The sequence below is a fragment of the Mustelus asterias genome, chromosome X, assembly GCF_964213995.1.
Source record: "Mustelus asterias chromosome X, sMusAst1.hap1.1, whole genome shotgun sequence".
Taxonomy (NCBI): domain Eukaryota; kingdom Metazoa; phylum Chordata; class Chondrichthyes; order Carcharhiniformes; family Triakidae; genus Mustelus; species Mustelus asterias.
This window is the reverse complement of record NC_135834.1, coordinates 4,945,433-4,971,701: the sequence shown is the minus strand read 5'-3', so window position 1 is coordinate 4,971,701 and position 26,269 is coordinate 4,945,433. Positions and strand designations below refer to the sequence as shown.

The 26,269-nt window shown below is 49.7% G+C and overlaps 1 protein-coding gene and 1 pseudogene across 4 annotated transcripts in view; both read right to left on the bottom strand.

Moving 5' to 3' along the window:
* LOC144481893 (Golgi reassembly-stacking protein 2-like) overlaps positions 1-4,614 on the bottom strand; it is a 739,438-nt gene extending 734,824 nt beyond the window's left edge. For 3 of the 4 annotated variants that reach the window (XR_013495796.1, XR_013495797.1, XM_078201056.1), the window contains exon 1: positions 4,447-4,614. Coding sequence is in view for 2 of the 4 variants with exons in the window: in XM_078201056.1 (XP_078057182.1) it covers positions 4,447-4,509 (63 nt within the window). In the remaining 2 variants the exon portion in view is untranslated. The remainder of the gene's footprint in view (positions 1-4,446) is intronic. The other variant, XM_078201057.1, reaches the window with a different exon arrangement.
* Positions 4,615-20,568: 15,954 nt separating this feature from the next.
* Positions 20,569-26,269, bottom strand: part of LOC144481845 (transcription factor Sp5-like) — a 6,668-nt pseudogene continuing 967 nt past the window's right edge.

Here is a 26,269-nt window from a genome sequence, read left to right as displayed (position 1 = left end):
GCAGTGAGTGACTGCACCAATCATGCACCCAGTATCAAGGGGCCCCATAATGTGAGTTACAAAAGGTGGCTGCAGTAACAGGGAACGGTGGGGGTGAGAGACGGCTAGGGGACAAGAGCACCAAAACAGGGAGGAAACACATTGACGTGAGCAAATGCGTTTGTGTGCTACCCCAGTTTGCTGCAAAAGTGAAGGCTCGACTGGTACCAAGTGTTTTATCCGACAGCGATTAAACTGGAAACAACAACAAGAAACCTTTTAGCTTCTTGTGTATACCAGAGAGCCCAAAATAACACACAAATCAACTGATATCTGCTGACAGAGGTCAAGATGATTTAAGGGAGTAATTCTGTCAACAATGTGCAAATAGGATCTACTCAATACGTATATTATGAAGCATCCTATTCCAAGGTCCTGTTTCCAACCCCGAGTACAACATCCCACCAAAGAAAAAGTTTCCAGCAACATGGAGCCGCACCCACCTCCACCACAATTGGCTTGCCGTGAAACCATACCCCACCTGCTGAAAGAGCTGAAGAGTGGATAACTCTTAAGAACTGGCATGTCTACAATGCACCTCCTACCGTACTGCAGGAATCCAGGATTAAGTAAACACAAGAGTTTTGTAGCTCCGATATATATAGTATGGTGGGGTGGGGGGGGGGGAGGGGGGGGGGGGGAGGAGGAGAGAAAGGTATGGAGGAATGAAGTCATTCATTTCAGCTCCCTTTCATAAGTAACTTTCCCTGGAACTGAGCCAATGTTAATGGATCAACACCAGCAGTAAGTGCCACGTCAGGAGCTTTCCATCCATTTAGGACAAAGACATGACTGGAGGCATTTTACAATGAACAGTCTGCAGCAGAGAGATCAGCAACAAAACCAGCCTACTAACTTGAGCACCAATATTAAAATGCAATTGCTTAAAAGGGGCAACGTCAGTTGCTAAAGCTTCTTGCAATATTTAAGGACACAGTTAGCAGTTGCACGCTACAAAATGCAAGACATCCAAGAAGAAACCCGCGGCTACACGCCAGCTAGCCTAGCATTTGGGATTCGGGGACATATTCAGCCCAAGTCCTGAATGGCTTTGGTAACAGCACCGTGCACAAGACGCCATCGTCCACCAACTCAAAAAGAGGGTTGGGGCAGGAGGTGGAACTGTGCCTCGAGGAATATTTAGTTGAAGAAAAGAAATAAAAACATTAACAGCTCAGGCTACAGGATTGGAGAGGAGAGAGAAAAAGATATGGGTGCAGTAACGTAGCAGCTATGCTACCGGACTGGTAATCCAGACAAACTCAAATCCCACATTGAGGCATTTTGGATTCAGTTAACTAAATAAATGTGGAATATAAAAGTTAGCAGCAGTGATCACGATCAAACTGCAGAATTGCCACGAAAGCCCCTCTGTGGCTCACAAGCGGAGGGAAGGAAATCTGCTGTCCTTACCCAGTCTAGCCTATAGGTGACTCTAGACACACAGTAAAGCGGTTGGTGGTTGGCTCTCAATCACCCTCTGAAACAGCCTGGCAAGTTTCTCAAGTGGTGTCAAATCGCAATGCTTGTCGGAAGACTCATTACCACATTCACAAGAGAATTAGGGATAGGTGATAAATGCTGGGTTTACAAGTGGCACTAACATGCTATGAACAGAACAAGAGATAGTTTATAGAAATTTGACATTTGTAGAAATGAAGATATAATCCGACATATTATAGAAACCATTTTGTGCTCTGCCCAAAAGGTAGGTTCTTGGCTCATTGGCGGCAATGCTTCATCCTGAACTGTTTGTGTCGCGGTTTTTGTCAGTACCAATGGCATTATTCTGAACCACATCTAGCCAACGGAGCTACTAAAATACACTTCAATACTTAAAACTACACTATTCAAACTGTGTATGTTTTAAAAATGATGAGGTACATTCCAATACTTAAAGCCACACTATTCTAATACTGTATGCATGTATATTAATTTTAAAAATGATGAGCTAAAGTTTTATAAAGTTTTTAAATTAGTGTCACGAGTAGGCTTACACTGCAATGAAGTTACTGTGAAAATCCCCTAGTCGCCACACTCCTGTTCGGGTACACTGACTGAGAATTTAGCATGGTCAATGCACCTAACCAGCACGTCTTTCGGACTGTGGGAGGAAACCCATGCAGATACGGGGAAAATACTCTGCACAGACAGTGACCCAAGCCGGGAATCGAACCCGGGTCCCTGCTGCTGAGAGGCAGCAGTGCTAACCACTGCCACCCCAGATAAAGGTAAAGTCGCCATAGTCCCAGATGACCATAGGCTGTGACTGATGGTGATTTAACACAAGGGTCACCACACCTCAGGTGAGGGGCAAGGTTGAGAAGATAGGTCCTTCAAGAATAACCTCAGCCGGTACGGGAATTGAACCTGCGCTGTTGGCGTTGCTCTGCATCACAAATCAGATGTCCAGCTAAGTGAGCTAAACCAAACCCCAGAGTATATTAGCTTTTAAAGAAGGATTAGAGACAAAAAAAAGTCTAATACTGCATGTATATTAAGTTTAAAAAATAATGAGATACACTTCAACACTCCAATACTTAAAGCTACGCTACACCATGCCTACATGGGTGGCACATTGGCGAGCAGTGTACCCCAACAGGCACCGGAGTGTGGCAACTAGGGGATTTTCAGTCACTTAATTGCAGTGTTAACGTAAGCCTACTTGTGGCTAATGAATTAACTTTAAAGATTGATCAGATACAAAAACTACTACATTCTTCTAATACTATTAGTTTTTAAAATGATGAGATATATTCCAATCTATATAAAGCCACTATTTAAATACTGAATGTATAGTTTTAAGAATGATTAATACAAAAACTACATTCTAATACTGTAGCTAATCATTCTTAAAACAATTTGCATACAGCATTTAAATAGTGCAGCTTCTCCAGTACTGGAATGTATCATTTTTAAAACTAATATGCAGTGCTAGAATAATGTAGTTTTTTCTGTAACTAATTATTCTCAAAACTGATACAATATTAGAATAATGTAGTTTTTTTGTATCTAATCTTAAAATTAATATACGTAAACTACATTCTAACACTATATTAGTTTTAAGAATAATTAGATACAGGAAAAATTACCTTATTCTAGTACTGCATATTAGTTTTAAAAATACATTCCAGTACTGGAGAAGCTACATTTCTCATTTTTAAAACTAATATACAGTAGTAGAATAATGTTTTTCTGTATCTAGTCTTAAAGCTAATACACAAACTACATTATTCTAATATTGTATGTGTACGTGTATTAGCTTTAAGACTAGATACAGAAAAACATTATTCTACTACTGTATATTAGTTTTAACAATGAGAAATGTAGCTTCTCCAGTACTGGAATGTATTTTTAAAACTAATATGCAGTACTAGAATAAGGTAATTTTTCCGGTATCTAATCATTCTTAAAACTAATATAGTGTTAGAATGTAGTTTGCGTATATTAATTTTAAGATCAGATACAAAAAAACTACATTATTCTAATGCTGCTTTAATTTTAAAAATGACACATTCCAACACTGAAAAAGCTGCACTATTTAAATGCTGTATGCATATTAGTTCTAAGAATGAGTAAATACAAAAACATTGTAATGCTGCATTAGTTTTAAAAATGATATATTCCACTGTATAAAGCTGCACTATTTAAATACTATATATACTAGTTTTATGAATACAAAAACTACATTATTCTAAGACTGCATTTTAGTTGTGAAAATGAGATACATTCCAACACTGTATAAAGCTGCACTATTTAAATGATGTACATTAGTTTTAAGAATGAGTAAATACAAAAACTACATTATTCTAATGCTGCATTTTAGTTGTGAAAATGAGATACATTCCAACACTGTATAAAGCTGCACTATTTAAATGATGTACATTAGTTTTAAGAATGAGTAAATACAAAAACTACATTATTCTAATGCTGCATTAGTTTTAAAAATGATACATTCCAACACTGGAGAAGCTGCACTATTTAAATGCTGTATGTGTGCTAGTTTTAAGAATGATTAGACACACTCCAACACTTGAAGCTACACTATTCTAATACTGGATATATATGAAGTGTAAGGAGGATTAGATACAGCCACACATGAGGCTCTCAGTGATTACATTCTGGGAGTTTCCAGATTGTTCACTCAAAATCAAGAGAAAAGTGGAAGCTGCAGCTTTGTCTCTGCTGGAGAAAAGCCCGAGGAAGCAGCCATTTGAGGAGCTCAGTAACTGCAGCAACCCCCCGAGCCCAAACCCTCCCTCCCCCACATACTCCCTCCCAACTTCCACAGCAAAGGCCTCCCACTATCCCAATCACAGCACAGGCCGAGTAGGCCTCGGGCCTGGCCCCGAGCTCCATTTCACCCCCCCCCCCCCCCCCCCCCCCTTTGCACTGCCACACACGTACCCGGAGAACATGGAAGCCCTCGGTCCTGCCGCCGGAGAGCGCGGCGCTCTGGGAGCCTCCCATGGGCGACAGTCTGGATGCCGAGTCCGGGGAACAGGGGTGCAAAGAGCGGCACGGAACTTCCAAGCGGGAGAGGCTGGGGCGGGGGGGAAGAATGTCAATCCCCCCCGCTGCACAATACCGGAGACAGAGACCCCGCCCCCTAGCAACCGCGGCTGACTGACAGCCACATTCTCCAATCCCCTTTCACACCGTCCCGCTCACCACCCTCTCATTGGCCGACAGCAGAGAGGCGGGGCTTGGTTGCGACCTTAGCAACCCGCCATGATTGACAGGGATGACAACTATTTGGAGTTGGTCCAAACCCAAACCATCATGCTGTGCAACTCACAAAGATGTGCAGGTTAGGTGGATTGGCCATGCTAAATTGTCCTTTAGTGTCCAAAGATGTGTAGGTTAGGTGGATTGGCCATGCTAAATTGTCCTTTAGTGTCCAAAGATGTGTAGGTTAGGTGGATTGGCCATGCTAAATTGTCCTTTAGTGTCCAAAGATGTGTAGGTTAGGGGGATTGGCCATGCTAAATTGCCCCTTAGTGTCCAAAGATGTGTAGGTTCGGTGGGTTGGCTATGCTAAATTGTCCCTTAGTGTCCAAAGATGTGCAGGTTAGGTGGATTGGCTATGCTAAATTGTCCCTTAGTGTCCAAAGATGTGCAGGTTCGGTGGGTTGGCTATGCTAAATTGTCCCTTAGTGTCCAAAGATGTGTAGGTTAGGTGGATTGACCATGTTAAACTGCCCCTTAGTGTCCAAAGATGTGCAGGTTATGTGGATTGGCCATGCTAAATTGTCCCTTCGTGTGCAAAGATGTGTAGGTTAGGTGGATTGGCTATGCTAAATTGTCCCTTAGTGTCCAAAGATGTGTAGGTTCAGTGGGTTGGCCATGCTAAATTGTCCCTTAGTGCCAGGAGGATTAGCAGGGTAAATACGTGGGGTTACGGGGATAGGGCCTGGGTGGGATTGTTGATGGTGCAGACTCGATGGACTGAATAGCCTCCTTCTGCATTGTAGGTATGATAATCGAGGTTGAAAAATGAGCTCCATTGATGGATGCGATGAAAGGACTTTTAACCGATAATTTTGCCAGCTCGCCTCCCTGTCCAACATTCCCTGAAAATGCTGTCTTGTCCAGGAACACCGTGGCAATCAAGCTACTGTCTCACATTCTCGCTCAAGGGCCAACTGGTTGCTTGCGCGTATGTATCACCGACATCAGTGCACTTTGGGACGCAGCTTAACCATAGGATGGGAGGCACTACAACCCTTGTCTTCACCCAGTGTTCAAAGACATTTAAACAGGAGGCACTGAGAGTAATCAAAAACAGATTTGATTCTTACCAGCACCAAACCCCGAACCTCCCCCCACACATTCCCCAAATCTTCCCCCACCATTCCAAGGGGAGTTAGGACAAATTGCAGCAGAGACCGGGGACCAAACCACTCGGGAATTCCAAACTGGTTGTTTATTTGAGAGGCAAAAGGCCAGAAGAGACTGGACAATCTGACTATTTTGAGGTTTATTGGTCATTAGGTGAGGAACAAAAGTGGGGGGTCATTAAGTGCTTGCTTTTGAGATGAAGGATTTTATATGCAGCGCAAGATGAAAGCAAAGTTTTCCAAGCAAGTCACGACAAATGTGACCTTTCCAAATTCCTTTCTCAGGCCACAACCCCTTCGGTTTATACAATTGTTTGTGTCAAGTTGCATTGTCAGAATCAGAAATGGGTGTAGTTCTTAGAGAGTGTCCAAACAGGTGAAAAAGCAGAAGCTTTTCCTCTCACACTTGAGACTATCGTTTAACGTGCAGGCCCCAGGAGGGCATGCAAAGGTTATAATGAGTGACAAAACTACAAGATTGTCAGATGGAAAAGCCTGCTTTCATAGGAATTTCGATGTTTTTTAATTATAACTGTGATCCCCCCCGCCCCACTGGCACTGGCCTCCCCGGCGAAAATTTATCACCTGCACCTTTTATAAAACAGGGCCAGGACTGGGCCTGCTGAACTGCAGTCCCAGGCAGGGACTAGTGTGTGTATTTATTTATTAGTGGCACTAGGAGGCTTACATTAGGCGGCATGGTGGCGCAGTGGTTAGCACCGCTGCTTCACAGCTCCAGGGACCTGGGTTCGATTCCCGGCTTGGGTCACTGTCTGTGTGGAGTTTGCACATTCTCCTCGTGTCTGCGTGGGTTTCCTCCGGGTGCTCCAGTTTCCTCCCACAGTCCAAAGATGTGCGGGTTAGGTTGATTGGCTATGCTAAAATTGCCCCTTAGTGTCCTGAGATGCATAGGTTAGAGGGATTAGTGGGTAAATATGTCAGGATATGGGGGTAGGGCCTGGGTGGGATTGTGGTCGGTGCAGACTCAATGGGCCAAATGGCCTCTTTCTGCACTGTAGGGTTTCTATGATTAACACTGCAATGAAGTTAGTGTGAAAATCGTCCAGTCGCCACACTTCGGCACCTGTTCGGGTACACTGAGGGACAATGTAGCATGGCCAATGTACCTAACCAGCACATCTTTGGGCACTAAGGGGCAATTTAGCACGGCCAATCCACCTAACCTACACATTTTTGGACTGTGGGAAGAAACCAGAGCACCCGGAAGAAACCCATGCAGACAGAGGGAGAACGTGCAGACTCCACACACAGTGAACCAAGCTGGGAATTGAACCCGGGTCCCTGATGCTGTTGGGCAGCAGTGCTAACCACTGTGCCACCGTGGTAATGTATTTATGTTGAATTCTGTAATAAATGATGTTCTTTTTCCAGTCGGGCTTCCGGAGTTATTACACTGTCATAGGTGTGGAAGTAACAAATACCAAAGTGGACAATGAGAGTATCTCCGGCTGCATCCGCTCACTGTGCGTCATGTCCCCGATCTTCCTCACCAGCATCCTCTTCCTCACCAGCGGAAGAATCCTACAAGGCTTCTTCCTTCTGTATTTGCGTTCCTCGCTGCTAAGCGATGTTACGCAGTGTACAGCAGCCCACATTTGCTTCTGGACTCTGTGGTTGTGGGTGTATGTGTCCTGCTCTGTCAAGGAAAAGCAGCCCCACTTGATTGGCACTCCATCCACAAACATTCACTCCCTCCACCACCGACACTCAGTAGCAGCAGTGTGTACCATCTACAAGATGCACTGCAGCAACTCACCAGATACTGAAGCAGTCCATGTTCAAATGCAGCAAGACCTGGACAATATCCAGGCTTGGGCTGACAAGTGACAAGTATCATTCGCGCCACACAGGTGCCAGGCAATGACCATCACCAATAAGAGACACTCTAACCATCGCCCCTTGACATTCGATGGCGTTACCATCACTGAATCCCCCACTGTCAACATCCTGGGGGTTACCATTGACCAGAAACTCAACTGGATTCACCACATAAACACAGTGGCTACAAGAGGTCAGAGGCTGGGAAACCTGCGGTGAGTAACTCACCTCCTGACTCCCTAAAGCCTGTCCACCATCTACAAGGCACAAGTCAGGAGTGTGATGGAATACTCCCCACTTGCCTGGATGGTGCGGCTCCAACAACACTCAAGAAGCTCAACACCATCCAGGACAAAGCAGCCCCACTTGATTGGCCCCCCATCCACAAACACCCACTCCCTCCACCACCGACGCTCAGTAGCAGCAGTGTGTACCATCTACAAGATGCACTAGCAGCAACTCACCAAAGATCCTTCGACAGCACCTTCCAAACCCACGACCACTTCCATCTAGAAGGACAAGGGCAGCAGATACCTGGGAACACCACCACCTGCAAGTTCCCCTCCAAGCCGCTCACCATCCTGACTTGGAAATATATCAGCCGTTCCTTCACTGTCGCTGGGTCAAAATCCTGGAATTCCCTCCCTAACGGCACTGTGGGTCAACCCATAGAACATGGACTGCAGCGATTCAAGATGGCGGCTCACCACCACCTTCTCAAGGGGCAACTAGGGATGGGCAATAAATGCTGGCCAGCCAGCGACGCCCATGTCCTGGCAACAAATAAAGTCACCTGATCCTCAAACTAAGTATCACCTGCTCTGTGACATATCTTGCGGTTATCTGTCTGTCACTGTGCCTGTTCTGTTGCAGAGGGCTGTCTTAGGGGGAAGCCAACTGCTCTCAACCATGGTGTCCCTATTCAACCCGGAGCTGAACTAACGACCCCATATCCTCTCCATCACACAAAAAAAGACCTCCATAACAGTGGCATGGTGGCACCATGGTTAGTACTGCTGCCTCACAGCGCCAGGGACCCGTGTTTAATTCCAGCCTTGGGTGACTGTGTGGAGTTTGCGCGTTCGTGCTAAATTGCCTCTTCGAGTCAGGGGGATTAGCAGCGTAAATATGGTGGGTTATGGGGATAGGGCCTGGGTGGGATTGTGGTCGGTGCAGACTCGATGGGCCGAATGGCCTCCTTCTGCACTGTAGGGATTCTGTGAAATTGCCCCTTAGTGTCCAAAGATGTGCAGGTTAGGTGGCTTGGCCATGCTAAATTGCCCCTTAGTGTCCAAAGATGTGAAGGTTAGGTGGCTTGGCCATGCTAAATTGTCCCTTAGTGTCCAAAGATGTGAAGGTTAGGGGGATTGGCCATGCTAAATTGTCCCTTAGTGTCCAAAGATGTGAAGGTTAGGTGGCTTGGCCATGCTAAATTGTCCCTTAGTGTCCAAAGATGTGAAGGTTAGGTGGCTTGGCCATGCTAAATTGTCCCTTAGTGTCCAAAGATGTGAAGGTTAGGTGGCTTGGCCATGCTAAATTGTCCCTTAGTGTCCAAAGATGTGAAGGTTAGGGGGATTGACCAGGGTAAAAAATCAAGGCTGGGCCTAACCAGGGTAAAAAATCAAAATCACGTACGTGCAGCTCTTTCCCAGCCAGGATATGCCCGGCATCCTCAGACTGGCATGGACAAGACGGACCGAATAGCCACCTACTGTGCTGTAACTTTTCTATGGTTCTATGCGCGGGAGGCCCAAGATTAATTGGATCTTGGAAATGCCAACTACAGAGCTGTAGGAAAAGATTAATTTTAGTTTAATTACATGGGGTTTGAATCTTTTTTTTGCAGCACTTTGGTGGGCGGGAGGGTTCTCACGGCACGCCAGTGTGCCACAGCACACCAGTTGGGAACGGCTGCCCTAGAGTAAACTAAGCTTCAGAGGAGTTCTGAAGCAGGACCACAGCCTTGTGACTCCTGGACTCTGGTGCTGTCCATTGTGGCCATTCGCACGAAAATTTGAAATCAGGAAGCGTTTACTGAAGACTCGTCAGAAGCCAGTTATCAGTTAGCTGAAGCTATTAAAAATGAATCGAGCCTTTAACTGCGGCAACGGTAATGACCCCATGCAGTCAATAGGTCGAAGCAGTTCACCATGGAAACCTTATGACCCTTGTTACACGCCAAGGACACTCATCAGAGACAGCACAGTGGAGATCCAGAGAGCAGGTTAATGTGTCTGATGGAGTGACAGAGGAAACAGTTGCCTCTTCTGAAAGATTCCCTTTTCTAACCTATTAACCCTGGTGAACGATTCTGCAGAGAGGAACAAAGCCAGATGAAGGGGGGATTAAACTCCTGCCTGAAGGTTATTGCCGACATAATTTGGAGAGACATTCAGCTGCCTAATAGCTACTGGAGAGAGTAGCAGAGTCAAATGTTAACTGGAATAAAGTGGAAAATCTGGCCCTGCAGCCCTTTTATTATTGGGCTGCCAAAGCATTTATGCACGCTTTAATCAGCTTAATTTGACTCTTCCATTTAGAGGCTTAAGCTACATCACAGAATCCCCACAGTGTAGGAGACTATTTGGCCCATCAAGTCTGCACCAACCACAATCCCACCCAGCTCTTACCCCGTATTTACCCTGCTCGTCCCCCTGACACTAAGGGGCAATTTAGCGTGGCCAATCCACCTAACCCGCACATCTTTGGACTCTGGGAGGAAACCGGAGCACCTGGAGGAAACCCACGCAGACATGGGGAGAACGTGCAAACTCCACACAGACAGTGACCCAAGCCGGGAATCGAACCCGGGTCCCTGGCACGTTGAGGCAGCAGTGCTAACCACTGTGCCACCGTGCCGCCCCAATATGCTAAATGAAGCAGCAGAGACCATCCTTAAAAAGGACATACTGACAAACATACAAATCAGAAGCAGGAGTAGGCCACTCAGCCCATCGAGCCTGCTCCGTCATTCAATAAGATCGTGGCTGAACAGATTGTAACCTCAACTCCACGTTCCTGCGTGACACAAAGCTGGGTGTAAGAGTGAGCTGAGAGAAGGATGCAGAGATGTGATTTGGACAAGTTGAGTGAGTGGGCAAATGATTGGCAGATACAGCATCATGTGGTTCTCCACTTTGGTTTCAAAAACAGGGAAGGCGGATTACTATCAGAATGGCCATAAATAAGGAGCGGGGAATGTGCATTGAGACCTGGGTGTCCTCGTACACCAGTCGCTGAAGGCAAGCATGCAGGTGCAGCAGGCAGTAAAAGGGAAATGGTATGTTGGCCTTCATAGCAAGAGGATTCGAGTATAGCAGCAGGGATGTCTGGATTTGATTTATTGTCACATGTATTGGGATACAGTGAAAAGTATTGTTTCTTGCACAGTATACAGACAGAGCATACTGTTCATAGAGTACACAGGGGAGAAGGAAAGTTTAAATTTAAAATTTTTAAATTTATGTATTAGTGTCACAAGTAGGCTTACATTATCACTGCAATGAAGTTACTGTGAAAATCCTCTCGTCGCCACACTCTGGCACCTGTTCAGGTACAATCAGGGAGAATTTAGCATGGGCAATGCACCTAACCAGAATGTCTTTTGGAGTGTGGGAGGAAACCAACGCAGACATGGGGAGAACGTGCAGACTCCGCACAGACAGTGACCCAAGCCAGGACGCGAACCAGGTCTCTGACACTGTGAGGCAGCAGTGCTAACCACTGTGCCACCATGCTGCTCCGTGCAGAATATAGTGTTACAGTCATAGCTAGGGTGTAGAGAAAGATCAGCTTAATATTTGATTTGATTTATTGTTGTCACATGTATTGGGATACAGTGAAAAGTATTGTTTCTTGTGCGCTATACAGACAAAGCATACCGTTCATAGAGTACATAGGGGAGAAGGAAAGGAGAGAGTGCAGAATTAGTGTCATAGTCATAGCTAGGGTGTAGAGAAAAATCAGCTTAATGTTTGGTAGGTCCATTCTAAACTCTGATGGCAGCAGGGAAGAAGCTGTTCTTGAGTCGGTTGGTACGTGACCTCAGACTTTTGTATCTTCCCCCCCCCCCCCCCCCCCGCCGAGGGAAGATGATGGAAGAGAGAATGTCTGGGGTGCGCGGGGTCCTTCATGATGCTGGACCTTTTTCTCAAGGTGCCGTCTTGCCGTGGTTCACCTCCCTCCAACACAACAGACCAAACCCTTCCACCCTCACCCGCTCCAATCGCAACGGAGCGCTGCTTCATCCTTCTTTCTCAGTCCAATCATTCACTGACCAGCCACTTTCTACTCTCACCTGGCAACAACGGCAAAGCCTTTCGTTTCTCATCCATGTCTTTCCTCTGGGCTTGGCCATTCCCCGGCGCACCCGGTCAGCCTCCCACACTCTGCCCTCTGTGCCTTTTGTCCTTACTCCCTCCAGCTTACCCATCACCCCCACTGTGCACACTGGCCAATACTGGCTTCCGGATCAGCAACGCCACTATTTCAAAATTCTCATTCTCCTTTCCAAATTAGCCTCACCACCCTCCCCATCCCTGTAACCCCCTCCAGCCCCCGACACCCCTCCCCATCCCTCTAACCCCCTCCAGCCCCCGACACACCTCCCCATCCCTCTAACCCCCTCCAGCCCCCGACACCCCTCCCCATCCCTCTAACCCCCTCCAGCCCCCGACACCCCTCCCCATCCCTCTAACCCCCTCCAGCCCCCGACACCCCTCCCCATCCCTCTAACCCCCTCCAGCCCCCGACACCCCTCCCCATCCCTCTAACCCCCTCCAGCCCCCGACACCCCTCCCCATCCCTCTAACCCCCTCCAGCCCCCGACACCCCTCCCCATCCCTCTAACCCCCTCCAGCCCCCGACACCCCTCCCCATCCCTCTAACCCCCTCCAGCCCCCGACACCCCTCCCCATCCCTCTAACCCCCTCCAGCCCCCGACACCCCTCCCCATCCCTCTAACCCCCTCCAGCCCCCGACACCCCTCCCCATCCCTCTAACCCCCTCCAGCCCCCGACACCCCTCCCCATCCCTCTAACCCCCTCCAGCCCCCGACACCCCTCCCCATCCCTCTAACCCCCTCCAGCCCCCGACACCCCTCCCCATCCCTCTAACCCCCTCCAGCCCCCGACACCCCTCCCCATCCCTCTAACCCCCTCCAGCCCCCGACACCCCTCCCCATCCCTCTAACCCCCTCCAGCCCCCGACACCCCTCCCCATCCCTCTAACCCCCTCCAGCCCCCGACACCCCTCCCCATCCCTCTAACCCCCTCCAGCCCCCGACACCCCTCCCCATCCCTCTAACCCCCTCCAGCCCCCGACACCCCTCCCCATCCCTCTAACCCCCTCCAGCCCCCGACACCCCTCCCCATCCCTCTAACCCCCTCCAGCCCCCGACACCCCTCCCCATCCCTCTAACCCCCTCCAGCCCCCGACACCCCTCCCCATCCCTCTAACCCCCTCCAGCCCCCGACACCCCTCCCCATCCCTCTAACCCCCTCCAGCCCCCGACACCCCTCCCCATCCCTCTAACCCCCTCCAGCCCCCGACACCCCTCCCCATCCCTCTAACCCCCTCCAGCCCCCGACACCCCTCCCCATCCCTCTAACCCCCTCCAGCCCCCGACACCCCTCCCCATCCCTCTAACCCCCTCCAGCCCCCGACACCCCTCCCCATCCCTCTAACCCCCTCCAGCCCCCGACACCCCTCCCCATCCCTCTAACCCCCTCCAGCCCCCGACACCCCTCCCCATCCCTCTAACCCCCTCCAGCCCCCGACACCCCTCCCCATCCCTCTAACCCCCTCCAGCCCCCGACACCCCTCCCCATCCCTCTAACCCCCTCCAGCCCCCGACACCCCTCCCCATCCCTCTAACCCCCTCCAGCCCCCGACACCCCTCCCCATCCCTCTAACCCCCTCCAGCCCCCGACACCCCTCCCCATCCCTCTAACCCCCTCCAGCCCCCGACACCCCTCCCCATCCCTCTAACCCCCTCCAGCCCCCGACACCCCTCCCCATCCCTCTAACCCCCTCCAGCCCCCGACACCCCTCCCCATCCCTCTAACCCCCTCCAGCCCCCGACACCCCTCCCCATCCCTCTAACCCCCTCCAGCCCCCGACACCCCTCCCCATCCCTCTAACCCCCTCCAGCCCCCGACACCCCTCCCCATCCCTCTAACCCCCTCCAGCCCCCGACACCCCTCCCCATCCCTCTAACCCCCTCCAGCCCCCGACACCCCTCCCCATCCCTCTAACCCCCTCCAGCCCCCGACACCCCTCCCCATCCCTCTAACCCCCTCCAGCCCCCGACACCCCTCCCCATCCCTCTAACCCCCTCCAGCCCCCTACACCCCTCCCCATCCCTCTAACCCCCTCCAGCCCCCTACACCCCTCCCCATCCCTCTAACCCCCTCCAGCCCCCTACACCCCTCCCCATCCCTCTAACCCCCTCCAGCCCCCTACACCCCTCCCCATCCCTCTAACCCCCTCCAGCCCCCTACACCCCTCCCCATCCCTCTAACCCCCTCCAGCCCCCTACACCCCTCCCCATCCCTCTAACCCCCTCCAGCCCCCTACACCCCTCCCCATCCCTCTAACCCCCTCCAGCCCCCTACACCCCTCCCCATCCCTCTAACCCCCTCCAGCCCCCTACACCCCTCCCCATCCCTCTAACCCCCTCCAGCCCCCTACACCCCTCCCCATCCCTCTAACCCCCTCCAGCCCCCTACACCCCTCCCCATCCCTCTAACCCCCTCCAGCCCCCTACACCCCTCCCCATCCCTCTAACCCCCTCCAGCCCCCTACACCCCTCCCCATCCCTCTAACCCCCTCCAGCCCCCTACACCCCTCCCCATCCCTCTAACCCCCTCCAGCCCCCTACACCCCTCCCCATCCCTCTAACCCCCTCCAGCCCCCTACACCCCTCCCCATCCCTCTAACCCCCTCCAGCCCCCTACACCCCTCCCCATCCCTCTAACCCCCTCCAGCCCCCTACACCCCTCCCCACCCCTCTAACCCCCTCCAGCCCCCTACACCCCTCCCCATCCCTCTAACCCCCTCCAGCCCCCTACACCCTTCCCTATCCCTGTAACCTCCTCCTGCCCCTACACACCTCCCTACCTCTAACCTCCTCCAGCCCCCTACACCCCTCCCTCTCTGTAACCTCCTCCAGCCCCTACACACCTCCTTACCTCTAACCTCCTCCAGCCCCTACACACCTCCCTATCCCTGTAACCCCCTCCAGCCCCTACACACCTCCCTATCTCTGTAATCTTCTCCAGTCCCTACAACCCTCCAAGATATGCGTACTCTTCCTCCAACGCGAACCCGAATTCTAACTGCTGCACCAGCCATGTCTGCAGGGACCAATTAGACCTCCCTAAACCGAGGAGACATCGCATAATTCTCCCAGAATGACGGCTTTGTATCCAAGACAGAAGGTTATGAGTTCAAGTCCTACTCCAGACGCTCGAACCCAAAAATCTCAACTGACACTCCCACCAAAATACCGAGGGAGCGTTTCACTCTAAGGGAGGCCCTTTATTTGAGGCAGGAATCTCTTCATAGCGCAAATACTGGGCGGGGGGGAAAGAGGGGGATAGACACAGAGTAAGAAGTTTTTCAAGATGCTTCTTGAAAACACGAAGGAAAGTGAAAGGAAGTGGGGGAGGGGGAAAACGATCGCAGGGGGTTGAAAGATGATGGGAGTGGGAGAAAGCAGGAGGAGAACACTTAAAATAATTGAAGGGTGCAAGTTACACACTTTGCCAACACAAATCTTGCTGCTATAATATCGAACAGTGTGGTCAGAAAGACCTTTGATGTTTTATGTACAAAGGCATGTTTTGCAATAAATGGAAGTAAAGGAGTATTTATGAAAGTCAAATTGCCGATTTTCTATCCAAGGTGTTTGTTTGATCCTGAGTACCAGCATTCCTGTGGCCTCTTTCATTCTCGTTACTGGAGGTCTGTCAAGAAGTCATTGCGGAGAGCTTTAAAAGGCAGAGCAAGAAAACTATCACTGTGATACCGAACGTACACTTTGGGGGAATCAGACTGAAAATAAGTGTCGTTTCCAGCGAGTAAACCGTGCATTTCTCTCCAAATCTTACAAAACTCTGCCAAAAAACAAGGCGGGCGTGTTTCACACCATCATACCGGGCCTCAACACACTGACAAATCCCAGCTGCATACAGATCAGCCGCCCAATCATAACCTGTATAAACCTTCCCCCCCACCCGCCCAAGCCCGGAGGTCTCGGGGGCTCCCCCTCACCAACCCAGAGTTGGCATTTCTCTGCCCCCTCCCCGATCCTAGGCTCCTTCCCCCACAATCAGTGTCAGCACTCACGCCCCCCCCGGATCATCAGCCCCTTTCCCTCCCCCCACAAGCACCGCCATCACCTGCTCCTCCGTCCGCTCCCAGCCACTCCCACATCTAGATGACCCCCCTCTCCCCCAGGAAGCTCCCACTGGGGCCCGTCCGCTTGGCACAGTATGGCACTGCCAGGTTGGCATGGGCAGTGTGCTAACCTATGCCAAGAGGCAGTGCCAGGGGGCCATGCCAGGGCATTGCCAGGCCATAGCCCCCACAACAGGTTGATGTCCGTGTGAACCGCTTGTAAACCGCTCCGTGACGCCACCTCAGCACGGTGTCAATATACGGTGGGGTCAATACCTGGCGAAGGGGAGGGTTAATAATATTAATACCTATTCAAATCCATGTAAAGCAGGTTCACGCCTGTTATGTGTGTGAACCTGACGATGTTCCTGGCCGTCTCCGGCAAAAGCTGCGACTCCCGGATCCTCAGCCCACAGCGGCCTCCACACGGACGGTAAACACGGACTGAAGATCACCCCCGAGTTGAAACTACAAAGAGAAAAGAATGACTGCCATTGGGAGAACCAGTTTATCACTTTCCCACTTCCAGCATGTTTTGCCTTTATCTTCACTCCACCGCATCCTTGTTCCTATATCAGACGCAGAATCCTAAAGTGCAGAAGGAGGCCATTCAGCCCATCGAGTCTGTACCAACCACAATCCCATCCAGACCCTATCCCCGTAACCCCATACATTTACCCTGCTAATCCCCCTGACGCTAAAGGGGCAATTTAGCATGGTCAATCCCCCTAACCTGCACATCTTTGGACTGTGGGAGGAAACCGGAGCAGAAAACACGGTTAGGTGCATTGGCTATGCAAAGTTCTCCCTCAGGGTACCCGAACAAGTGACGGAGTGTGGCGACTGGGGGATTTTCACAGTAACTTCATTGCAGTGTTAATGCAAGCCTACTTGTGACACTAATAAATAAACTACACTTCAGGGCTTAATAGGAATTAAATCATAAAACAACCCAGCCCAAACATGCGTTCATGATAACCTCAACCATTCTTTGATGCATCTATTTACTTGGAATTGATATAAAACGATTGGCAGAGCTTTATCGTGCCAGTTGGAATTGGAAGAAAAGCTTGAAGTCCTTTCAGATCCCTCAGCTGTCAGATGGAAGGGCACAGCTCCAAGCACGGTTGTTTTTCAAGGATTTGAAATCTGAACCGGGTTACATGAAAGGCTGAAGTAAAACACATTCATAAAAAAAAGCTTTTCCCCTCACGTGGCCTTAAGTGATCGGCAAAAAAAACCACTGTTCCTTTGTCCGCAATCCTTTTACCAATAGGAACAGTTTCACCCCATCTACTGCATTCAGACCCCTCAAACACGCGAATTCCCCCTCCCCAAACCCCCTCTTCTCCAGGGAGAACAGCCTCAACGTCTCCAACACGTCCACACAGAGGCCCCTCATTCTTGGGGACTCACTCTCCAATCCCTTCACGTTCTTCCCGAGGCAACGGTCGCATCGGAGCCCTCGCCTGCCTTTGGGTCGAGTGCCGAACTTCCTCCAGTTGTGAAGTCTTTGAATTGACAGAAATTGGCCCAGGCTTCGTGGACCAACACCAGTGGGGAGAATGCTTTCCCTCTGTACCACAGAACACAACCCAATTTAAAACTCAAAAGATGAAATCTCTGAAAGGAGAGAGAAGGGATTCCAGCAGTCATCGACTTCAGGAAGCATAATGGAGGACATGCCCCTGTCTACATCATGTGGAGATGCCGGCGTTGGACTGGGGTGGGCACAGTAACAAGTCTCACAACACCAGGTTAAAGTCCAACAGGTTTATTTGGAATCACGAGCTTTCGGAGTCTCACTCCATCAGGCGAGTGAGGAGTCCTGCTCACAGGGCATATATAGACACAAACTCAATTTACAAGATAATGGTTGGAATGTGAGTCTTTACAGGTAATCAAGCCTTAAAAGTACAGGCAATGTGAGTGGAGAGAGGGTTAAGCACAGGTTAAAGAGATGTGTACTGTCTCCAGCCAGAACAGTTAGTGAGAATTTGCAAGCCCAGGCAAGTCGTGGGGGTTACAGATAGTGTGACATGAACCCAAGATCCCGGTTTAGGCCGTCCTCATGTGTGCAGAACTTGGCTATCAGTTTCTGCTCAGCGACTCTGCGCTGTCGTGTGTCGTGAAGGCTGCCTTGGAGAACGCTTACCCAAAGATCAGAGGCTGAATGCCCGTGACTGCTGAAGTGTTCCCCGACTGGAAGGGAACACTCTTGCCTGGTGATTGTCGAGCGGTGTTCATTCATCCGTTGTCATAGCATCTGCATGGTCTCCCCAATGTACCATGCCTCGGGACATCCTTTCCTGCAGCGTATCAGGTAGACAACTTGGCCGAGTCGCAGGAGTATGTACTGTGTACCTGGTGGATGGTGTTCTCACGTGAGAAAATCTCACTAACTGTCCTGGCTGGAGACAATACACACCTCTTGAACCTGTGCTTAACCCTCTCTCCACTCCCATTGTTTGTACCTTTAAGACGTGATTACCTGTGAAGACTCGCATTCCAACCATTATCTTGTAAATTGAGTTTGTGTGTACATATGCCCTGTTTGTGAACACAATCCCTCACTCACCTGATGAAGGAGCAAGACTCAGAAAGCTTGTGCTACCAAATAAACCTGTTGGACTTTAACCCTGTCTACATCAACAGGGAAGGAGTGGAAATGTTCGAGAGCTTCAGGTTTGTAGGTGTCCAGATCACCAACAACCTGTCTTGGTCCCTCCACGTTGAAGCTATGATAAAGAAAGCCCACCAAAGGCTTGGCTTTCTCAGGAGAAGGATATTCCGACACTAAGGGGCAATTTAGCATGGCCAATCCACCTAATCTGCAGCACAGTGGTTAGCACTGCTGCCTCACATCGCCAGGGACCTGGGTTCGATTCCCGGTTTGGGTCACTGTCTGTGTGGATTTCCTCCATGTGCTCCAGTTTTCTCCCACAATTCAAAGATGTGCGGGTTTGGTGGATTGGCCATGCTAAATTGCCCCTTAGTGTCAGGGGGCGAGCTCAGATAAATGCATGGGGTTATGGGATAGGGCCTGGGTGGGATCGTGGTTGGTGCAGACTTGATGAGCCAAATGGCCTCCTTCTGCACTGTAGGATTCTATGATCTTTGGACACTACGGGGCAATTTAGCACGGCCAATCCACCTAACCTGCACGTCTTTCTGACTGTGGGAGGAAACTGGAACACCCGGAGGAAACCCACGCAGACACGGGGAGAATGTGCAGACTCCACACAGACGGTGACCCAAGCCGGGAATCGAACCCGGGTCCCTGGCACTGTGAGGTAGCAGCTCTAACCACTGTGCCGTCATTCTGCACTCTCCAACGCATTCACATCCCTTTGTTTTTCCAGTAAAATGAGGTGTAAACAGCACAAAGATTGAAAAATACCCAACAGGTTTCAGAGAAGTGATTTGCACCATTTTATTGATGTACAATACCTGGCATGCATTCCCTCATCTATTAAAACAGCTTTAGATGGTTCAAGCACAAGATGTGGAATCAAGTCACACAATTTCATCAAGGGTGAATCACTTCGTAATTAAAAAGAAAAAAGTGGACAAGCGCATTCACCACATGAATCTCTGCTTACACGATGACAGCAAACTTCTGTCCTTTCAAAAGAAAAAGTCCAATTCCCAGCAACATTGCCCAAGAACATACATAGGTGGAAGATGGTTACAGGTTCAACGTGCAAGATGGAGATGGTCTGTCAGGGTAAGGTTTGTCCGTAATTTGGGACATTCTTGGATTCAGACGTCAACAGAGTTCTGTTGTCAAATACTAACGCTTCCCCTTCACCCGACCATCCCCCATTTTAGCCATCCTGTCACTTTGCACCCTTTTCCTAAACCAATTAGATGTATAAAATATTCTTTCCAATTCTCCATGTGTGTAAAGACAGTTGCATAATTTCCTCTTTCTCAGTCGGAGATGTTTGAATTTCCTCTTCGCTTATCCCTCATTTTTGTTCCCACGTCACAAAAAAAAAGTCTTCAACTCTTCATCCATCCCCACCCTTCCCCCTATCCACCCAAAAGCGGTGACTGATGTTTTACGGGCACTGCCAGCCACCTGGGCCCTCATCCTGCCCAACTCCACCCGAGAGAGAGCATGTGCCGCTAGAGGGAGCTGAGTGGCACAATCAAGATCCCATCCAATGGTCCAAATTGGCCGATTCTCTCCCCCGCCTCCCCCCCCCCCCACCCCACCCCCTCTCCTTCCCCTCCCTAGCCCAGGGACACCCAAATAAAGCACCCCTTCCCGCACCCCCCATCCAAAAAGACACCCCCCCCCCCCCCCAGCTGAGATCAGCCAACTCAGACACAAGGACCTCGGGATCCAACCTCAGAGCTCTGCCACATGACCCAGTGGTGTCCCTCCCCAGCTAAGCCCATCGGGGGAGGGGGGGGGGGGCAGAAAAAGTCTCCCTCGCTGCCCTTATTCCTTCTTTATGTTCTCCGGGGTCATGCCTTGAAGCTTGAGTTGTTTATTCTGATGGGTTTTGGCATGCTTGGCAAGATGGTCGCTCCTCATGAAGCGTTTGCCGCACTCCTGACAGCAGAAGCGCTTCTCCCCGGTGTGCGTCCGGAGATGGCGCTGGAGCTCGTCGGACCTGGTGAAGCTTTTCCCACAGAAGAGCCAGTTGCAGACGAAGGGGCGCTCCCCGGCATGCCAGCGCAAGTGAGCCTTCAGGTGGGACGTCTTGCCGTAGACCTTGCCGCAGCCCGGGACGTGGCAGACGTGCTGCTTCTTCTTGCCTTGCCCATCGTTGTTGCCCGGCAACTGGCAGTTGGGGCACCGGCACCTCCGGCAGCGCCTGGAACAGTTTAGAAGGGGTTTGGACGAGCTCGCCCCTTGGGTTTGATGGCTCAAGATCATGGGCCTCCCAAACTGGAGAGGGTTGGCGGGATTGGACTGCTGTATGCTCCACCAAGGGATATCGTCGGCAAGGCCGGGAGACACATGCCTGGACTGCAAGGCTGAAGAGCTGGGAAGAAAGTTGGGGAAGTTCGGAGCGATCCCGTTCGCCTCCGGGTAAGAGTAGGGCGAACTGGCAGGGACCGAAGAAGTCAAAATCTTCACGGAAGATAGCTCAAAAGTGTAGACCGATTCCACGGGAGGGGTCAGGGGGAGTTCACGCGAGCCCCTCACCGACGGGGCCATCCCGCAGGAGTAGGGAGCCTTCGGAGGACTGAAGGGCATCGAGGGAGAGCCTCCGAACATGTCATTGCTCCAAAACTGGAACATTCCCGAGGTGGACTCCACAGATGCATCATATTGAAACGCGGGAAAGTCCGCAGAGGTTGTCCAACATGTCCGACTCTCTCACAGGTAGCTGCCAACATGGACAGACAAGTTCCCGAGACAGGAAGAACAGCTTGGGGTGCGGACCTGCGAAAGAACAAAAAAAAAAATCAAATTCTGCTACGTTTGGAATCGAGTGAAGAACAAGTCACTTAATAAAAAAGGTTTTCCATTAAATTATACTTAATTACCCTTGTTTAATAAAGTTCATTCGTGGGACATGGGCGTCACTGGCTGGGCCAGCATTTATTGCCCATCCCTGGTTGCCGTTAGAGGGCAGTTGAGAGTCAACCACATTGCTGTGGCTCTGGAGTCACATGTAGGCCACACCGGGTAAGGACGGCAGATTTCCTTCCCTAAAGGACATTAGTGACCCAGATGGGTTTTTCCAACAATGGGTCATCAGTAGATTCTTAATTCCGGATATTTTTTATTGAATTCAAATTCCACCATCTGCCGCGGTGGGATTCGAACCCGGGTCCCCAGAACATTAGCCGAGTTTCTGGATTAATAGTCCAGCGATAATACCATTAGGCCATCACTTCCCCTTAAATGAAGAAAAGGTTAATTCTACAAGAGGTCAATATAATTGGGTGCCTTCAGACACTCTGTCTCTCCGACTCACCTCATGGCCAGAACCTTATGCAGGTAGTCACTCGGTCACACAAGAGGCTAGGAATAATGTGGTGAGTAACTCACCTCCTGACTCCCCAAAGCCTGTCCACCATCTACAAGGCACAAGTCAGGGGTGTGATGGAATACTCTCCACTTGCCTGGATGGGTGCAGCTCCAACAACACTCAAGAGGCTCAACACCATCCAGGACAAAGCAGCCCCACTTGATTGGCCCCCCATCCGCAAACATTCACTCCCTCCACCACCGACGCTCAGTAGCAGCAGTGTGTACCATCTACAAGATGCACTGCAGCAACTCACCAATGCTCTTTAGACAGCACCTTCCAAACACACAACCACTTCCATTTGGAAGGACAAGGGCAGCAGATACCTGGGAACACCATCACCTGAGGTTCCCCTCCAAGCCACTCAGCATCCTGACTTGGAAATATATCGCCGTTCCTTCGCAGTCGCTGGGTCAAAATACTGGAATTCCCTCCCGAACGGCATTGTGAGTCAACCCACAGGACAAGGATTCAAGGAGGCAGCTCGCCATCACCTTCTCAAGGGCAACTAGGGATGGGCAATAAATGCTGGCCTAGCCAGCGACGCCCATGTCCCACGAATGGGTAACAACAACCTAAGAGATATGCTGTTGGAGCTTATTATCTTGCACTCAAATCTCAAAAGGGAACAAAAAAAAAAGAACGAGAAAAGGGTGCTGATTGGTAGAGATGTTGGCATGCAGAAATGCATCGGGGAACAGTTAACTGCCAAGCATTTGTTTAAATTCAAACCAAGTAGGTCGACTCTGATTGGGTCAAGGCCTTGCCGTGAGGAATGAAGCAGGGAATGGCTGCACCCCACGGTAGAGATGTTGAGATACAGAATGCACCAGGGAACAGTTAACTGCCAAGCTTTTGCTTAAATTCAAACCAAGTGGGTTGTGGAAATTAAGTTACAATAAATATGGCAGGCAACTCCGTCAGCAAAAATGGAAAAAAGCTTATTCTCAAACAAGGCCTCATTGAGGTCAGCGGTTGAGTATTCAGGAAAGAGACTAATCTAACCTTGTGTCAGTTTCATGAACACTGCATTCCTGGCCTTGGCCACAGGATGGAACAAAGACAAGTTACCATGACAAATACCGAAAAACAAGATATGTTGACATATTACACTAATGAAGGGGACGGTCTTCTATTGGATAAGAAAGGGCAAAAAGCTATGATTGGTGGACTATGTATGCAAATGAAGAATTAGAAAGTTGCTCATTTCTCATTTGCTGTCATTAATTAACTATAACTGCTAATTGTCTGTGAGAATCGAGAGAACACCGAGCAGTGCATTGTGCTGAATGTGTGTTCTCCTTGCTCGTGAGTTATAAAGCTTGGAAGGTTGAGTACTCTTAGTGCCTAGTGTTGATTGTACCCAAGTCGACGACACGGTCAAAACATTGAAGATAGAAGCAGGAGGAGGCCATTCGGCCCTTCGATCCTACTCCGCCATTCATCACAATCATGGCTGATCATCCAACTCAATAGCCTAATCCTGCTTTCTCCCCATTCGCCCCAAGTGCTATATCCAGCCACCTCTTGAATACATTCAATGTTTTGGCATCAACTACTTCCTGTGGTAATGAATTCCACAGGCTCACCGGGTGAAGAAATGTCTCCTCACCTCCGTCCTAAATGGTCTACCCCGAATCCTCAGACTGTGACCCCTGGTTCTGGATTCTCTCACTATCGGGAACACCCTCCCTGCATCTACCCTGTCTAGTCCTGTTAGAATTTTATAAGTCTCTATGAGATAAGGTGTATTTATTATTAAACACAAGTAAGGCTTACATTAACACTGCAATGAAGTTACTGTGAAATTCCCCTATCCCCTCTTATTCATCTGAACTCCAGTGAAAACAATCCTAACCTAGTCAATCTCTCTTCATACATCAGTCCCTCCATCCCCGGAATCAGCCTGGTAAACCTTCGCTGTGCTCCCTCGGGAACAAGAACATCCTTCCTCAGAAAAGGAGGCCAAAACTGCACTTTGATGGGTCAATGCATTACCATAAGAAGTGAAGCAGGGAATGGTGGCACCCCACACTTCGGTTTAGTTGAAAAAGACGCAGTGTGTGGACATTGCCCCTTTAGTCTGTCTGTAGTTTCCAGCACGCATAGGTGAGGCATACCTCGATCCCAACTGGCAATCTTCAATTGTGCCAAGAACGACACAATCAGGATTATTCAGCAAGTGCTGCCCGCCCGCAGACTCTCATCTAATGTCGGACAGAATGGCTGGGATTTTCTGCCAGCATTCGCAAAAGCAACAAATACCAACGGGAGATCTTGAGAACCACCGAAAGGAGAAGCTCGGTGGCAAGAACCTGTAGTGCGATTTTCCCCAGCACAGTGACGTAATGAGGTTCCCACTTAACAGCATTCTGTTCGTGGTGAATCCCACTCTGGTTGCAGCTGCATAGTAACAAAATAAAAAAGCAAGCTGTTGCTCAAATTCTTCTCCTTAAATCGGAGGTAGACTGGGCACTCTTCAGAGCCGATAGTCGAAGCCTGAAGCCCATTCCCGAGTACGTGTGAAATGCAGTGGGCAATGATTGATCGGGGGGGCCACGATCTCACAGGATGTCTTTGATGTGCCCTATTTCAGCATCACGCTTGCTTGGTGGACAAATGCCTCAGGCCCCACTGGCAAAGTTACCAAAGTGGCCAATTTATAACACGTGGAAGTGTAGGAATCCCAACCTGTATACTGATCAGTGACAGTGGGTTTGCAGGAGAGGATAGCAGAGAACCCGCTGGTAAGTTGCAGAAAGGGAACTCATTTGACCTGCTTCCTTTCACAGCGAAATTTGAACGCAGGATGGAGTCCATTAAGATGGGGAAAGAAATTCTTTCCTTGCAGGTTCAAATGTAGCAAACTTATTCAAAATTTGAGAGGGGTAGGTGCTGGAGGTGAGAGGTGGGGGGGGGGGGGGGGGGGGGGGGGGGACAGGGGTGGCTTTCATTCCATCAAAGACACATTTCTGTGGAAGGTGACAAAAATAGGCCTGGAGGGGGATTCCCATGGCAACACCATCTATATGGGCGCGCAGACCATAATTTAAAAAAATTGAACTCAATTGCCCCCTTAGTGCCGAAAGATGTGCAGGTTAGGTGGATTGGCCATGCTAAATTGCCCCTTAGTGCCCAAAGATGTGCAGGTTAGGTGGATTGGCCATGCTAAATTGCCCCTTAGTGCCCAAAGATGTGCAGGTTAGGTGGATTGGCCATGCTAAATTGCCCCTTAGTGCCCAAAGATGTGCAGGTTAGGTGGATTGGCCATGCTAAATTGCCCCTTTGTGCCCAAAGATGTGCAGGTTAGGTGGGTTGGCCATGCTAAATTGCCCTTAGTGCCCAAAGATGTGGCAGGTTAGGTGGATTGGCCATGCTAAATTGCCCCTTAGTGCCCAAAGATGTGCAGGTTAGGTGGATTGGCCATGCTAAATTGTCCCTTAGTGTCCAAAGATGTGCAGGTTAGGGGGAAGATTAGTGGGGTAAATATGTGGGGTTAAGGGGATAGGGCAGGGGTATAATGCTCTGTCGGAGAGTCAGTGCAGACTCGAAGGGCCAAATGGCCTCCCCTTGCATTGTAGGGATTCTACATGGGAATAGTTGCTTAAGCAAATTCCTTCAATTCATTGGAATGGAACCTCAGCCTGGCAAAACCCACGATTCTTTTGCAGGAGAACAAGAGAGTGTGGAAGTGAAATTATCTAGAATAAAACAGATTGGAGGACAAAAAGGCCCAGGTTCAAATAGGTAAACGGTTAAATGAGGATCGATATCAGGCGTTATTCAGAGCAACCAATGCACCGAATAGGCTCTCCGATAAAAGGTAGTGGAGGCAAAAATGGTCTTAGAAAACTGGATGCCGATATGGGGAGGCGGGAGCCGGTTTCTGGATGGATGAACTCAGATCGGTAAAAATATGTGGAGTTATGGGGATAGTGGTCGGTGGCAGGCTTGATGGCCTGAATAGCCTCCTTTGGCACTGTGGGACTTCTGTGATCATTTGCAATTACCTTGGGATCTTCAGAGGCTGGAGAGAAAATCCCGATTGTTAAAATAAGTGCAATTGCTTTAACTCGATTCAGGAGTTCAAAATTAATTTTAAATGTACTGCCTACCAGCCAATGAATGCATTATATTAATATGTTAGAATTCGGA